This window comes from Diaphorina citri, unplaced genomic scaffold (assembly GCF_000475195.1).
Source record: "Diaphorina citri unplaced genomic scaffold, Diaci psyllid genome assembly version 1.1 scaffold77, whole genome shotgun sequence".
Taxonomy (NCBI): Eukaryota; Metazoa; Arthropoda; class Insecta; order Hemiptera; family Psyllidae; genus Diaphorina; species Diaphorina citri.
The window spans coordinates 176,147-193,645 of NW_007377514.1; the positions used below are offsets into that span (position 1 = coordinate 176,147).

At 38.8% G+C, this 17,499-nt stretch overlaps 1 protein-coding gene across 1 annotated transcript; it reads right to left on the reverse strand.

Annotated features, from left to right (window-relative positions):
- Positions 1-5,588: 5,588 nt before the first annotated feature.
- Positions 5,589-16,992, reverse strand: LOC103521893 (esterase E4-like). Its single transcript, XM_026832396.1, has 9 exons — positions 16,345-16,992; positions 11,809-11,964; positions 10,540-10,729; positions 9,455-9,643; positions 8,754-8,941; positions 7,758-7,943; positions 6,932-7,088; positions 6,052-6,109; positions 5,589-5,874 (listed from the first exon to the last, which is right to left on the reverse strand). The coding sequence occupies exons 1-9, from the start codon at positions 16,723-16,725 to the stop codon at positions 5,631-5,633; spliced, it is 1,749 nt and encodes a 582-aa protein (XP_026688197.1). The 5' UTR covers positions 16,726-16,992; the 3' UTR covers positions 5,589-5,630.
- Positions 16,993-17,499: the final 507 nt, after the last annotated feature.

Below are 17,499 nucleotides of genomic sequence, written 5' to 3' on the forward strand. Positions count from 1 at the left end.
GGATAGCAGAAGCAAGCCCGGACCATGGTGGATCTGTGGACCAATTTTGCAACATATGGGTAAGTTATAATACTTCGTGCTTCAGGCCGAACACACTGCTCTAGATACGACACCCGAAACTCTTGAGAAAGTTGAGAGCAAGGTTATTAACTCAGTGTCTTTTTCGAGGAAATGAAGCACTGAGAAATCTTTTTTTTTTCTTGATTTATTCTCATCCTTAATTCTTGTCCTCAGGTACCCATTTTCAGAGGACGTCCCAGACTGGCAGCCTGTAGCAGAATTGTAGATGATATAGGTTCCTATTAATTTCTCCTTTTATTTTGCCTCGTGTTTTTTCAGGTTGGAAAATCCGACATGATCGCCAGCGCCAGGCTACCAGGTAAGGTAAGTACCTACTCGTCATACACTACGTATGTCCACTATTTCTACTATACATTATGTACATATAGCTATTTATATTTTATGCAGTTTCTACAAGCTTTAATAATTTAGGGTACCTACATTGCTCGAATCTAGAATGCCAAACCTTTATTAAAAGTTTTGTCATAATACCCATTACCTATAGTATTTTCTACAACAAATAGCAGCGTACCGTAGGATTTTGCTGTAGGATTTCAGGGCCGAACAGCTTAAGGGGGTGCTTAACTCCATACACAAAAAGCCAACTCTGTGGCTTAGGTGTAGGGGCAACTGCCCCAAAAGATGGGTTAAGTTTCTACGAATCAGGGCCGAAGTCATCAGTAACCATTTGGTTTTTAAATTGAACGACATGAAAAAGTTCTTTCTACTATTACAGGTTCTTATTCCCATTCTCTAACGGGAATAGGTGACTGAAATAGTACAATATCCCCTTCTGAATACGGGCGCGGTTTTGTCATAATAATCTGTCCTCCGGTCCCATCCAAAGCTCAATCAAGTGAATGAATTGAATTTCTGCAGCATATATTATTAATCTTATTATCAGAAATGCTTAACCTGTTCAGTACCCAGTGAGTACCTTTGTTATACTTTTGACATGACAAGCTATGAAGTGTCTGGGAAGGAATGTCTGAATACCGGGAAATTAGGTATGTCACTGTGCCGGTCTAGGTCTGTGATTTTAAATGAACTTGTACCTACCTACTTTACACCACTAGTTTGTCCGGGTAATTTTGAGGAATGTGGACCAAAAATGGTGCAAGGCAAAAGCCCACACCTCCACCTTTAGTCTGCATAGTATAATATTTGATTGCAAAGAACTGAACATGTCACGAAATTTTCTTGAATTATCCGATGGAATTGAGAGAACTTATTTTGTGTATGATATTTTTGTATTTTTCTCCCGATGATTAAATTTTTTCAGATCCATACAAACTTGTGAGAAATCCAAATCTGAAGTCAAAACTCCGAAAAAGTAACTTTAGAAGGTCGAAAATTCAATTTTTAATTGCCGTTTCAATTAAAAAGTTCATAGAGTTGTGACGTCAGACTTAATGTCAAAATGCGCAGAAACGCTTGCGCACAAACAAACGAAGCGTGAGTCATGAATTATGACTTCATCGCCTACGGGAGCATATGTCGTGACGTCAAACTTTACGATTTATCGGTATTATTTAAATCGATTTATCTCGGTATCTAGAAGTCGTAGAAGAAAAAGAAAATTTCCGTTGGTCCACATTTTTCGTGCTCTATGACTTTGAAACATCACACAAGTAAGCGCAACTGATCTATTGGGAAAATATTATTAATAAAAGGTCGATTCCTACGTAAAAAGTTGTGAGAAATCCAAATCTGAAGTCAAAACTCCGAAAAAGTAACTTTAGAAGGTCGAAAATTCAATTTTTAATTGCCGTTTCAATTAAAAAGTTCATAGAGTTGTGACGTCAGACTTAATGTCAAAATGCGCAGAAACGCTTGCGCACAAACAAACGAAGCGGGAGTCATGAGTTATGACGTCATCGCCTACGGGAGCATATGTCGTGACGTCAAACTTTACGATTTATCGGTATTATTTAAATCGATTTATCTCGGTATCTAGAAGTCGTAGAAGAAAAAGAAAAATTCCGTTGGTCCTCATTTTTCCTGCTCTATGACTTTGAAACATCACACAAGTAAGCGCAACTGATCTATTGGGATTTTCAATTATTGTTCAATTCATAGCTGCCGTTTTTCCTGCCTTATTTTCGAGTTCTTTAATTGTTAAGATATCTATGATTTGATCTCGTTGTGTATGTGCAGCTATTATAGTGATTTCAACAAAGAATACGAACGTTTTTGATTTTCGGGCCCTGAAATGTAGATTTGTGGAGAGATAGAATTTACCCAGAGTATGTTGTAAATCCCTCCTCTGTGGGTTTTATATCATTGGTCATGATCCAATGAGACGCCAGAAAACTTGGAACTTTTTGAGATGATGATTTGAGAGTGCATACCTACTTAACTGTTTGTTTTCTGATATCGATTCTGTGTAAAAGTGCACGAAGCACAAGAAGAGGCTTTCGTACACCTTTCAAATATTTTGATGTTTTCCTTGTTGTTCTTCTTACTCCATTCTCTCCTTTTCTTTATTCTTTTTTCAAGTTTCCCATCCTGCCAGTCCTTCACAGTGCCATGTTTTCATTCTTACAACATTATTGACATAAACATCTTTCGTCTTCTGTTTTCTTCGCTTTTTTTTTCGACGATGTTCTTTTTATGTCACCCCAGTTTTACTTTTTTTTAAGCGCGCGGAAAAACACATCTCCTATTGTGTCGGGAGAGAATATAATGCCAAGTAAAGACAGGAAAAGCTTTTCTTTTCTTGTTCTTCTTCTTAATATGTGTCACAAGCATACACATCGGTCGTCAAATTCAGCATAAACCGTCGTAATACCTCAGGTTTTTTTTTTATATTTTTATAAAATAAAACTTGGGTGAAGATAAATAAAGGAAAGCCATATAGTCTGCCTACCTAATGCTCCAAATGCTTTGTTGTAAAAGACAAATATTAATATTATCAAAGAAGAAGTCCTGAGACCTTTTTGGAACGATTTAGACTGCAATAGTACCAATTTCTTTTATTTACACATATTTCAAGTTACTTTAAATAAAACATTATTATTATATTATTCATTATTATTATTTATTATTATTATTATATTGCGTAACTCACTTTATTAAGGTACATAATATTACATCTTTATTAATTATTATTATTATTATTATTATTATTATTATTATTATTATTATTATTGTGTGTTTCACTAATTGAATGTTTTACTCATAATTATCTTAAACCTAATATTGTCTGGTAATATTCTGTAACAAGGTTGCAGCTCATCAACGGAAAAGTCCGTCCATTTGCATTGCCCTCTTACCTCTGGAGATGCCAATCACGAATCATATCACCCATTTTTCCGATTATACAGAAGATCCTACGTTTTCTCAGTGCATTCTTATTCCTACACACTGTGATATGAAAAACATAATCTTTCATTTTCTCTCCCTGAAGGACGTTCGAATTACATGCATCTACATCTCTTCACCTACATTACCAGAGTGGATTTTTTTTTCGTGATAAAAGAAATATGTGTCATTCTGGATTCATACATCAACTGTACACCTTGTCAGAGTGATGTAATAATAACATAATATGAAGAATTTCAACAACGAGAAGGAGTATGCATTACGAATGTGAATCACAATAAAGATACATTGTGATAAATGCTTCAGCACTTTTCCAGACGTTTCTTGTGAAAGAATAATGCTGTATCTTGTTGTGTTGGATTTGAGCTTGAAACGGAGTGTGGGATGTAGAGAATTGGAGAGGAATGAGGAAATCTACATTTGAGAGGTAAAGAGAGTACTATCCTAGCAGTATAAACAAGGTACTTGGGTTTTTGCATTTCCTATTAACTATTTACTATTTTTACTATTTACTATTCATATCCTCAGTCTTCAATATTCCAGTGAATCCCGACACAAACACATACAATTCAGCATAATATTGTCATTGTTCTAATTGTTCATGTGCATTTTATATTATTACCGCTATGTTCGCCTGTTTTCAAACAGGAGGTAAAGAGAGTACTATCCCAGCAGTATAAACAAGGTACTTGGGTTTTTGCATTTACTATTTATATCCTCAGTCTTCGATAATCCAGTGAATCCCAACACAATCACATACAATTCAGCATAATATTGTCATTGTTCTAATTGTTCATGTGCATTTTATATTATTACCGCTATGTTCGCCTGTTTTCAAACAGAACAATATCCATATTGTCCATCACTCATCCTCCACCTCCCAAAGCAACAGAGCAAACACAACAAAATGGACAGCAAAAACAATACCAGACACAATGATATTTATTGCAAGTTTTCATTTTTCAGCGCGATATATCTATTTGACCCACCACACCGCAGAAAACAATGTGGACAAAGCGTCAAAAGCTCGGAGGTAAAATAAAAACTTTTGTTTCCTGATGGCAAATAAATTGACGGGCGACTTTTAGTCAACAATATTATTGTGTTGTAGAGGTGGTTATTATAATTTTATAATTCAGTGGCGTGGAAACTGGTGGATGATTATTCTTTTTCTTTTACAATCAGAAAATTAGACAGCGTTTTTACCACGCCATCAGTGCACCAGTTCCTAACGGAACGGATTAGTAAAGAATTGTCAGCCCAGTAGCCTAGTTAGCTTAGAGCTTGGAAGGTGTAGCTCGTCTGCCTTGTAAGCACTAGGTCGCGGGATCGATTCCCGCCCGGGGCGGATTTGATAGAGGGGGACTTACAATAGCGGTCTTAGCGTTCCGAAATCGAAGGGAAAAGCTACTCTTTTCAGTAGACTACTCAGTCGGCTAGTCAGTTCCTAGCTTTCTATTGGGAGTTGAAGTGAGTTACTTGTCCAAAACCAAATATCAGCCCAAAAGCAATAGAGCTGATTGAAAGGCTGAATAAAAAGGCGAAAACCAAGGAAAAGACTCACTATTTGCACATATGTATTTAGAGAAGAAGAACAGGCTAAAAGAAAACAAGCCTGTTCAATAATCGTATCGTAGGATGAAGATAATCCCGGGTGGGAATCAAACCCGTATCCTAGCGCTTACAAGGCAGGCACTCACGCTATCCTCCAAGCTGTCTACTATCTAGGCTGGCTAAATAATAATAATGGTTTATTTCTTGTAGGTAACTCAAACAATACAATAATTTATTATTGTAGTAGAGAATGTCTTATGAGGTACTACTTGCGCGCTCTATGTGAAATTAGGAACAGCTCTAATGATCATGGAGAATGACTGTATTTATGCAGTCACAAAAAATTAAAACTCCACTAGCTTGTGTAAAAAACCGCTAGAGAGCAGACTCGATATCGCTAGAGAGGAGACAGAAGACAGAACGAAAAAATGTATTTTGTGTTTTCTCATTAAGTATTTCTGTTGGTTGCTAGTTATTATACAGTTATAGGCCAAAGAATTGGAACCTGCGGCTTTCTGTTCACCAAGCGAACACCTGAGAACTACTGTTCAACATCAACAGATGTAATATGTATTTTCAAAAGAATTCCATACATTAGAATAGAAAATAGAAACCTGTGGACAAGAAATAGAAAACGAAAAGCTTGTACGTATAAATAAAATATATTGGTGTATTTTATTCTAGCGGTAACTTTAGGTCTTGTATTTGACAAGCAGAAGGTGCAGCAATGTACAAAGGATGACATGGACCCAGGAGGTCCTCTCACAGCTGCCTCCGTTCTCAGAATAGTATGCCTCCACTCCTTCCCTGGTGGCAATGGTAAACTCCTCCAGGAAGCTCTTCCTCAGCTCACTGCGTTCGTCGATTCGCAGGAAAGGACCGAGGGAATCATTTGCTACAGGCTGCCAGTCTGGGACGTCCTCTGAAAATGGGTACCTGAGGACAAGAATTAAGGATGAGAATAAATCAAGAAAAAAAAAAAAGATTTCTCAGTGCTTCATTTCCTCGAAAAAGACACTGAGTTAATAACCTTGCTCTCAACTTTCTCAAGAGTTTCGGGTGTCGTATCTAGAGCAGTGTGTTCGGCCTGAAGCACGAAGTATTATAACTTACCCATATGTTGCAAAATTGGTCCACAGATCCACCATGGTCCGGGGGAGCAGTTGCAGTTGGGTAAAAATTATGAATAAAAGGTCGATTCCTACGTAAAAAGTTGTGAAAAATCCTGGGAACAGACGGAACGTTTGCTATTGGGTTGTATCAATTTTAGCTGATTACCAGATTTTTTATATGTTATCCTGATCAGTCAGGAATCTAATTAAGTGACCTACTACCTATTGATGTAGTGAACCAGAGTTTGATCTAGTGAACTTATTATTTGGTTCCCTACCAAGATGGCTCAAGTCTAACCATACAACCAAACTGTACCGAGAACGTCCTTCTTGGTTTCACCGAAGAACCCATACGTGGAACGTTTGCCATTGGGTTGTATCAATTTTAGCTGATTACCAGATTTTTTGTATGTTATCCTGATCAGTCAGGAATCTAATTAAGTGACCTACCTACCTACTACCTATTGATGTAGTGAACCAGAGTTTGATCTAGTGAACTTATTATATGGTTCCCTACCAAGATGGCTCAAGTCTAACCATACAACCAAACTGTACCGAGAACGTCCTTCTTGGTTTCACCGAAGAACCCATACGGACAATAAGTGTTCTCAGAACGACCACCTTTCTCCCATCCTGTCCTCGATCTCTCCTCGTTTTCGGGACGATGGGACCTGGAACTTCGTTGTTATTGTTACAGTTCCCTCTAACGAACTTTTTCCTTACTTTCTGGTGTTCTCGTGTTGACCCAGAACCTACATGGGAAGTATTGCGTCCCTTCTCGCCCATCTGATGAGAGGCATACTAAGGGATGGGCATGCTACGACACAAACCACATGTGTCGGCAGTTGTTTCATTGCTACGAAATAAAAACTATTGCATACCATGCGGGAATCTGGAATCGTTTTTGTCTCTGTACTCAAAGTACTTGGTGAAGCGACCTTTGAAATGGAAACTGTACAGGAACGTGGAATTGTGCATGGAAGACAGGAGGCGAGCAGTGTGGAACACGCAGGATTTCAGAACCGCCAAACCCGCTAACTGGAAATAAAAGATGAGGGGACACTATTTAGTGGATGCTCCAAATTTTCGGAGTCTGGAACACAGTACAATAGAAAAATGAAGCTCGAGAAGGGGAAGGGAGTGGACTGGCCCCCTTGACCCCAAACAAATTTTCGGAGTCTGACATACAGCAAAGGAGAAAAATGAAGCCCCCCCCCCCCCAATGTAGGTATTTTGTGTTTTCTCATTATTACTGTTGGTTGCTAGTTATTATAGTTATAGGCCAAAGGATTGGAACCTGCGACTTTCTGTTCACCAAGCGAACACCTGAGAACCACCGTTCAACAGATGTAATATGTATTTTCAAAAGAATTCCATACGTTAGAATAGAAAATAGAAACCTGTGGACAAGAAATAGAAAACGAAAAGCTTGTACGTATAAATATATTGGTGTATTTTATTCTAGCGGTAACTTTAGGTCTTGTATTTGACAAGCAGAAGTTGCAGCAATGTACAAAGGATGACATGGACCCAGGAGGTCCTCTCACAGCTGCCTCCGTTCTCAGAATAGTATGCCTCCACTCCTTCCCGTACATGTTATATGAAAATTTAATTATTTATTACAAAGTGGCGATGGTGTGGTAATAGGGATTGGGAGAAAATAAAATTCAACTGTTTCAGTATCCAATTTAAAAAGAGCTCCGGGACATGATGTGAGTGGTCGCCTGACTTACCTTCCAGGAAGGAAGAACCTTCATGTTTGGTTACTCCAAGCAGGACAGGAACATTTTTCACTGCCCCCTTGGCAAAACTCTCCTCCGGGGTTTCCGTGAGAAACCTTTTCTTACCGTGGGTTTGTTTGACGGCTTGGCAAAATTTTCCGCCATATTCCATCTGGAAAAGGGAAATCAATCAGCAATAAATAATCGGGAACAGAGGAGCAACATAATACATAGAACCTAGACTTTACTATCAAGCACTCAGCTAAATTTTGGATAAGTGATCTATTACCACAAACTTTAATCCTGTGCAGCATAAAAGCTCTAATTTTTTTCGGCCCATAGAACAGAGGAGCTACATAATACATACATAGAACATAGACTTTACTACTAAGCACTCAGCTAAATTTTGGATAAGTGATCTATTACCACAAACTTTAATCCTGTGCAGCATAAAAGCTCTAATTTTTTTCGGCCCATTTTTTGTTTCCTGATGGCAAATAAATTGACGGGCGACTTTTAGTCAACAATATTGTTGTGTTGTAGAGGTGGTTATTATGATTTTATAATTCAGTGGCGTGGAAACTGGTGGATGATTATTCTTTTCCTTTTACAATCAAAAAATTAGACAGCGTTTTTACCACGCCATCGGAACGGAACAAATTAGTAAAGAATTGTCAGCCCAGTAGCCTAGTTAGCTTAGAGCTTGGAAGGTGTAGCTCGTCTGCCTTGTAAGCACTAGGTCGCGGGTTCGGCCCATTGACGCTCTGTGAAATATCGGTAAATTTGACCGACCGACAGCTAAGTCTATTTTCGCAAGGCGTTTTCTTTGAAAGGCAAAGATCCGCCGTACACATGTACCTACATATTTTAACTCTCACCGTCATTACAACTTACTGAGTAATAGGTCTTGAAAAGGTCGGACAAGCTTTTTCTGCGCAAACAGTACCTACATATTTTAACTCTCACCGTCATTACAACTTACTGAGTAATAGGTCTTGAAAAGGTCGGACAAGCTTTTTCTGCGCAAACACTCGGCTACAAATGAGTCATCAACGTTATCTAGTCGACATCCGAGATCTTCGATAAACTGACGACCCATTCCTGTCTCATTTTCAAACGACCAATCACAGAGCCCCGAACCACTTTGTATTATTGCCCGATGAAACAAATCTGGGAAAAAAGTTATCCAACTTAATACAGAAAAAGTGTTCAAACAGTAGGTACTTGAATGCGTACTTTGTTACTTGAGTGCTTCACTTTCCGTCCCCGTATGAGTTTATTTATTTAACAATCAGATATGAAAATGACCACATGTGTCGGCAGTTGTTTCATTGCTACGAAATAAAAACTATTGCATACCATGCGGGAATCTGGAATCGTTTTTGTCTCTGTACAACCACATGTGTCGGCAGTTGTTTCATTGCTACGAAATAAAAACTATTGCATACCATGCGGGAATCTGGAATCGTTTTTGTCTCTGTACCCTAGGTACTTGAATGCGTACTTTGTTACTTGAGTGCTTCACTTTCCGTCCCCGTATGAGTTTATTTATTTAACAATCAGATATGAAAATGAAAGTGGTCAGTCTTGAATTAACGGGATTTGAAACCGAATCCTCCCACTTACCTACCTTAATTATAGTCACTATGAAAGCATAAATGAAACCGATCTCAAAGAACTCACCATCTCTCACTAGAGGACTGGTAAGGAAGAAAGTAACTGCAGCTCCCCCAGCGGATTGCCCCATCAGGGTGACGCAGTTTTTGTCCCCGTTGAAAGATCGGATGTGATCGTTGACCCACTCCAAAGCAAGGAGCATATCTAGGAACCCCATGTTGCCCGGGATCTCGTTCGTCTCCAGCGAGAGGAAACCTGCGAAGAGGAAAATAGTAAGGCCGGCCATTCACTATCAGGTAGACCTGACAGGTACGTCTGAACAGGTGCCCCTGTCAGGTGTACCGTGTACCTGATACCTGATGAGCACAGACACAGGTACAGCTGAAAAGGTTCGAACAGCCTAAAAGGACTTTAGGCCAGCCACTCACTATCAGGTAGACCTGACCGGTACGCCTAAAAGATGCTCCTGTCAGGAAAGGTTCGAACAGCCTAAAAGGACTTTAGGCCAGCCACTCACTATCAGGTAGACCTGACCGGTACGCCTAAAAGATTCTCCTGTCAGAGGTCTTAGCGTTCAGAAATCGAAGAGAAAAACTACTCTTTTCAGTAGTCTACTCAGTCGGCTAGTCAGTTCCTAGCTTTCTATTGGGAGTTGAAGTGAGTTACTTGTCCAAAACCAAATGTCAGCCCAAAAGCAATCACCCTAGAGCTGATTGAAAGGCTGAATAAAAAGGCGAAAACCAAGGAAAAGACTCACTATTTACACATATTTAGAGAGGAAGAACAGGGTAAAAGAAAACAAGCCTGTTCAATAATCGTATCGTAGGATAAAGATAATCCCGGGTGGGAATCAAACCCGGATCCTAGAGCTTACAAGGCAGGCACTCACGCTATCCTCCAAGCTGTCTACTATCTAGGCTGGCTAAATAATAAATAATAATAATAATGGTTTATTTCTTGTAGGTAAATTTCTTGTACTCCTGTCAGGTCTACCTGATAGTGAATAGTCAGGTCTACCTGATAGTGAATAGCTTACGAGTATACCTCACTAATCTGGCATGTGTACGGAGTCTTCAGACACTCAGGAGTCCGAGTTATTTCTGATATATGTTGGTAATCTGCGAATATCCTGGAAATATTTACATACTCACCCAATATCCCAAGCCGGTATTGAATGGTGACCAGAACCACGTCCTTCTCCAGGAGATAGTGAGGGGTCATCGAGTGAGAAGATCCCACCCTGAAGGATCCCCCGTGTATGTAGAAGATGACGGGGAATAGCTTTTGAGATGCCTCGGTCTGGTTGACATTAGTGGAGATCTGTTCGGAACAAAAGTAGCACTTTGGGAACGTATAACGAGTTTCAACTGGGGGAAGGGGGTACTAGCTATCTAGGTATGATAGTCGTAAGGTATGGACCAGTGATGTTATTTTAGCGGCTTTAGCTTTCGCCAAATGGTGACGGCAGAATAAAGAACAGACACTGGAGATCTGTTCGGAACAAAAGTAGCACTTTGGGAACGTATAACGAGTTTCAACTGGGGGAAGGGGCTACTAGCTATCTATGTATGATAGTCGTAAGGTATGGACCAGTGATGTTATTTTAGCGGCTTTAGCTTTCGCCAAATGGTGACGGCAGAATAAAGAACAGACATCTTTTTGTATCTGCAGTACACCGTGGTGATGGTCGCCATGTTTGATTGGCTCCTCCTGAACCGCAGTCAACCATCGTGAGAACTTGTGCTTATTCTTATAAGTAGAGAGAACCCTTTGAAAACTGCCAGCTAGCTAGGGTTAGCTGCTCGCCCTGTTTATAGTCCCACAGCTGGACGCTAGTCTACTCTCTGTTTAACGTCCCCTAGCTAGACAAGTTAAACAGTGATGACCAATGTATTTGATCTTGGCCTCTTTTACGGAGCTAGTAAATGATGGAATGCACATCAAGTCTGTTGGATGCGTTAAGGCATGCTCAGAATTTGACCTTTAGCGTGGAACGCCTCTTTTCTGACGCCTTTTTCGCTCGCAAGAGGGCGTGAATATAGTCAATCAAACGTATTGGGAGGTGCGCGAACGTCAGGAATTCCCGGCCTACGCCCTGCCACGTTGGTAGGGAAATTCCTACGCCCTGTAACGTTGAATTATTTAAAATATGTAGATAGCGTGACAACTGTGATTAGTACGTCACTTGTCCCAATAACTTACCATGGGTGTGTACACGTTTAAATAGAGGCAGTCCTCTAATGCCTCTGTAGAGATATAGTCAATCAAACGTGTTGGGAGGTGTGCGAACGTCAGGAATTCCCGGCCTACGCCCTGCCACGTTGGTAGGGAAATTCCTACGCCCTGTTACGTTGAATTATTTAAAATATGTAGATAGCGTGATAACTGTGATTAGTACGTCACTTGTCCCAATAACTTACCATGGGTGTGTACACGTTTAAATAGAGGCAGTCCTCTAATGCCTCTGTAGAAGTGAGGACCTCGATGTTAGATGAGGCATCGAATATTTGAGGACATCTACGTTTGAGGGACGTTGCGTTTAGAGGTGTGGTCCAGGGCTGAGCTGGTCGGGGTGACTGGTAATAAAAGAAATTGTAATGGTAATTTGAGTGTTAAAAACTGGGCGTAAGGACGAATCTAACAGGATCAAGAATATAAGGACATTTCTAGCTTAGAAAACTATCAAGAGTTTGAGTAGAGCTACAAGAGTAGCTATTTAGAGTTTGTAACCTGTCTACATTTACTTAACCAACTCTCTTGATCTTGGACATCAGTTTTCAGCGTAATTCCAATGGACCATGACTGAGTAATTCTATCATTAGGTACATATTGTCAATTACTCTACCATTGGGTATTTACTTCTTCCTTTTGACACAAGTAGGTATCGGAAACAAATTAGTCATTCTGAAAAAGGCATGAAGACGTCGGGTTCATTAATATGAATAAATTGCTATCAATTGCGAACATTATGTAAATTTATAGAACCTCTGAAGCTATACGGTAAGCAACAGGTCTGCTAATAATGTCCGTGAGTGGCAAATATGAATGCTATTGTCCTAGTACAAATGAATACAAAAGAAATTGTAATGAGAATCAAGAAATTGTAATGAAAATTAAGAATTTAGAATGAGAATCAAGAAATTGTAATGAGAACTTGATTGTTTAGGATGGGACGTGCTAATCATAAGGACAAATCTAGTCAGCTCCCATGGCGTAGTGGTCACTACGCTCGCCTTGTAACAGGGACAAGGACATAAGGACAAGGGGTGTTTGAAATCTCAAGGAAAAGACAAGACTTGAAGGAAAAAACAAGACATTAGTAATTGAAAAGGTTTATTCTAACACAGGGAAGAGGAACTATTTGGAGTTTGCCCACAGACTTGTAAATTTTGTCTTACATAACCTTAACCAAATTTTTTGATCTTGGACATCATCTTTCAGCGTAATTCCAACGGACCAAGACTGAATGTTGTTGGTTGTATCATTAGATTCATTAGGTTTTGTCAAGTATTCTACCATTAGGTACCTATTGACTTCTTCCTTTTTACATGAGTAGGTATCGGAAACAAATTAGTCATTCTGCAAAAAGCACGAAGACGTCTGGTTCATTAATATGAATAAATTGCTATCAATTGCAAACATTATATAAATTTATAGAAGCCTCTGAAGCTATACGGTAAGCAACAGGTCTGCTAATAATGTCCGTGAGTGGCAAATATGAATGCTATTGTCCTAGTACAAATGAATATTAATGATTTCACACGAGGAAAAAGAAGAGCTAATTCTGCATGCGGCGAAAAAATAATGACAGTCATTCCACTTGTCCGTGTCACGATGTCAGGATGTCAGAGCATAAACATTGACCTCTTGGACTTATTTGGACTTGTTCCTGTTCATCATTATTTAGAGAAAACCTACACACAACTTGGAGAAGAAGAGCTAATTCTGCATGCGGCGAAAAAATAATGACAGTCATTCCACTTGTCCGTGTCACGATGTCAGAATGTCAGAGCATAAACATTGACCTCTTGGACTTATTTGGACTTGTTCCTGTTCATCATTATTTAGAGAAAACCTACACACAACTTGGACAATTTACACATTGATTGAAAAATCGTCATTGATACAAATTCAGTAGTGCGAATAGGACTTTGACATAATAGTGATCAATAGGGAACTGATCAACATTGTAATGTGGATAGGGTTAGTTTGTTAGGTAACATGCAAAAATGGCTTACAAATGAGCGTCATTACATGGTTTTACTTAACTTGGAATCTCTGTTGTTGTTGTTGTTGTTGTTGTTGTTTGTTGGGGTCAAATCATGTTAAACTAAATTTAGAGCGTCTTCTACTTGTCCGATTGAATTGAATTTTGGCTCAGTTATTACTTTCTATTTTTTAAATTTAGTAGAGCAGCTTCTGCCCTAAAACTGCACCCGATTGGGAGTGCAAAACTCGCGTATCCCGGTGTTTGTGCATCAAGTTGTGAAATGATGCTAGGTAAATTAAAAACAATTAAGGCCTGAAGAATAAGGAGAGTAATTATGGAAAGAAAAACAAAGCATTGCCTTAACGACCGGCTTCTAAGTACACACCTAGTTTGTTACAGTTAGGTAATTTAGTAACTATGTAGATAGGTAGGTAACCGAGTAGAATCATAATAAATGGAAGCACTCATCAGTGAATTGAGTTTTGTTCATCATAATGACATTATGAGAATCAGCGCTATGTTGATGCTGGATACAACGGACATCAGGTCCCAAGGTACTAATTAAAACCGCAGAATTACTTTAACTTACTAATCTGCACCACAAAAAAAAAAAAATCGATAGAAGGAATATTTATTATTACCTAACCATGGCTTCGGAATGGGATTTGGCATGTGCTGTTGGCCAAATAAAGGTGTTAAAAAAAATGTCTTTGGACGCTACTCTCTTACATCTTACAAGTAAGGATCTACCTAGCCTATGGTCATCAACTCATCACTAGTCTGAGAGCACTTCAGCAGCCTATCACCAAATATTTCGGGATTGAACCGAGACCTTCTGCATCCCAGCTCGTTGTTCTGCTTTCGTAGGTATACTAAGAAGAGGTTAATAGGTAAATTATACCAGAGAAAAACAGTACATTGGAATTTGGAAAACATCACACATATAGCACAACATCTACGCCCAATTAGCTGCCACTACGGAAACGAGATATAAAGAATTAAAGATACTAATTAAAAGTGATTAAAAGGTTATGCGCATTGACTACAGGGTCCTCCAAACAAACGAACAAGTGTGTGAGGACTGAGGAGGTACTCTTCAGTCTTTCGGGACGATGAGACGAATAGTGAGGGGGAAAATAGAGAACTGCAACTTGGGACTGTAGAAACTGCACCCAACATAAGAGTGGCAAATGTAGCAAAATGGTATGGCACTAAGGCAATATCGCGTCTAATGTCTCTGGTTATGACAGGGGTCTGTCGATACCCTTTGAGGAAATTTTGTAAATTTTCTATGGGTAAATGTATGTCAGCTAATTTACCAAGTTCAGTTTCTTTTTGTCTGCCAAGTATGGTTCCATGGTTGTCTCTTGATTCATTTGCTAGTATATTTGTTCAGTCATTCATATTTTGTACTTTTGTTAGCTGTCAGACTTTATTTTGTTTCGGATTATACAATGTGTATACATTTGTTTCTTTTCAAACAATTTTTCCCTGAATTATATTTTTTGACAGCTCTCCAAAACAGGAGGACTAGGCTTAGACCCAACCACGGTTTAATTTTTTATTGTGCTCAACTGCTCTGTAACATATAGCCGTACATGTTATATGAAAATTTAATTATTTATTACAAAGTGGCGATGGTGTGGTAATAGGGATTGGGAGAAAATAAAATTCAACTGTTTTAGAATATCTCACAATAGTGGGATATAAATCTAGATCTTACCTAGATATAGAGAAAAGACACAATGTATTATGTATTTACATGTAACCAAATTAGAGACTAGAAATTAAAATGACACAACGCAATGATAGATAGCTAACCTAATTGATAAGAAAGATAAGACAAATAACAAATTGACGGTCAAAAATTCACCAATAAGTTGAGACTTAAGGATTGAGAGAGACACTATTGACCCGTTGGAATTTCTACATAATTATGATTAGTACTAATGATAGATGGTCACATGATAGACAATTTGACGCTATTAGCAATTTATGTGTCCCTACATGTGTCTTGTTCTTCATTGTTCAGGTTCAAACATGTGATAATTTATGATAGCATGAAGAATTTCCGATGATCTACTTTTGAAGTAAAGATTCCAGGAGCTATGACCTGTGACCAGTTGGTTAAGGCCAGATGGATCTGTAAAGCCTTTTCTCTCCAGTTTAAAACCCCCTTTCATTTCATTCATTAATGGGCGTCAACGTACGTTGCCAAAATGGATGATGATTCTTTTAAGTTAAGCGATAATATTGGAATTACCTTTACCCGAGAAGCCGAGTATGATTCGTCGATTGCCAAAATGAATTACTATAAAGTCTATAGGTAGAATAGAATATTATCTTGTTTATCCTGCTCGAATGAGACAAAAAAGTCCCTTTACCCCAGCAGTTTAAACAAGGTCTCGTTTATTTTATGGGTACATTTTTTGGCGGGGAAAAAATGGGTACAAAAAGAAAAGGTAAGTAGGTACAATTTTTGGGATATCTTTACCCGAGAAGCCGAGTATGATTCGTCGATTGCCAAAACGAATTACTATAAAGTCTATAGGTAGAATAGAGTATTATCTTGTTTATCCTGCTCGAATGAGACAAAAAAGTCCCTTTACCCCAGCAGTTTCAACAAGGTCTCGTTTATTTTATGGGTACATTTTTTGGCGGGGAAAAAATGGGTACAAAAAGAAAAGGTAAGTAGGTACAATTTTTGGGGGGAAAAAGGCCCTAAATAGAGCAACTTGGTACTTACTTGAAACCGCATTTTGCCCACCGGCGGAATGGCATAGGGAATGCCTTGGAAGGAGTAGATGAGTCTCTTGGTCCAGTGGGACATGGTGACACGACCTCTGACTTTGCCCAGCTTGTCAATGTTCACTTCTGGTACGAAATGGAGCAACTTGGTACTTACTTGAAACCGCATTTTGCCCACCGGCGGAATGGCATAGGGAATGCCTTGGAACGAGTAGATGAGTCTCTTGGTCCAGTGGGACATGGTGACACGACCTCTGACTTTGCCCAGCTTGTCAATGTTCACTTCTGGTACGAAATCCGTGATGTTGGTAACTTTGCAGAACCCAATGCTCACCACGGTTAGGTAGAGAAACAAATGCAATAAATGATGTGCATTCATGTTCTATTTTCGAATATTGGACGTTTTTATCATAAATATTCCAAAAACATTATACGAATTTATCAAATACTCCTGGCAATCGAAGTAATTCCAAAACACAATAATTTCTATGAAATGAGAAAATAAATAGAAAATAAAACAAATACTCGTAAAAAACACGTGTGAAAAAAATGTTTTCAATTCGCGATTTTTTTCTCTCCTTAAATTGCAGATTTATCGCGTGAACTTTTCATTGTAAAGATGTGACAGAAACTAAAGGAGTTCAAGATGAAAAGAACAAAGAAGTAAGAAAATTGGGAGTCTGTGATGATGACACACACAATATGGAGATGGCAAATTATGGTACAGAATGGTAAGCTCAGCGCTTACTCTTGAAAATACTATAGTAATGAAATTGAACTGTAGAATCGTGTAGAACTCATTCGGGAAAATTCCTCCCAAGGGACCGATCGGGTAGAAAATTTAATAAAATTTAATTCAATAAAAAAATTAATAGTCCCAGATATTATTACACGAGTAGGGAATAAGGTTCAGAAATCCTTCACCTACTTTCGATTCCAGAGAATGTTCTCTTCTGTTCAGGAGAAAGAATTCAATTTTGTACTGATGTCTTGATCCTTGGTGCTCCTGGAGGATGATGAAATACTGATTCCCACACGTCACATTTTGTGGTGAGGAGGTTTTTGTCTATTAACTTCTTGTGTCCTCCGGTGTCCTCCCTCCTCTCGTTCCTTTTAGATCGACTCTTTTCCAAGCGTCTGATGTCACTAAGGC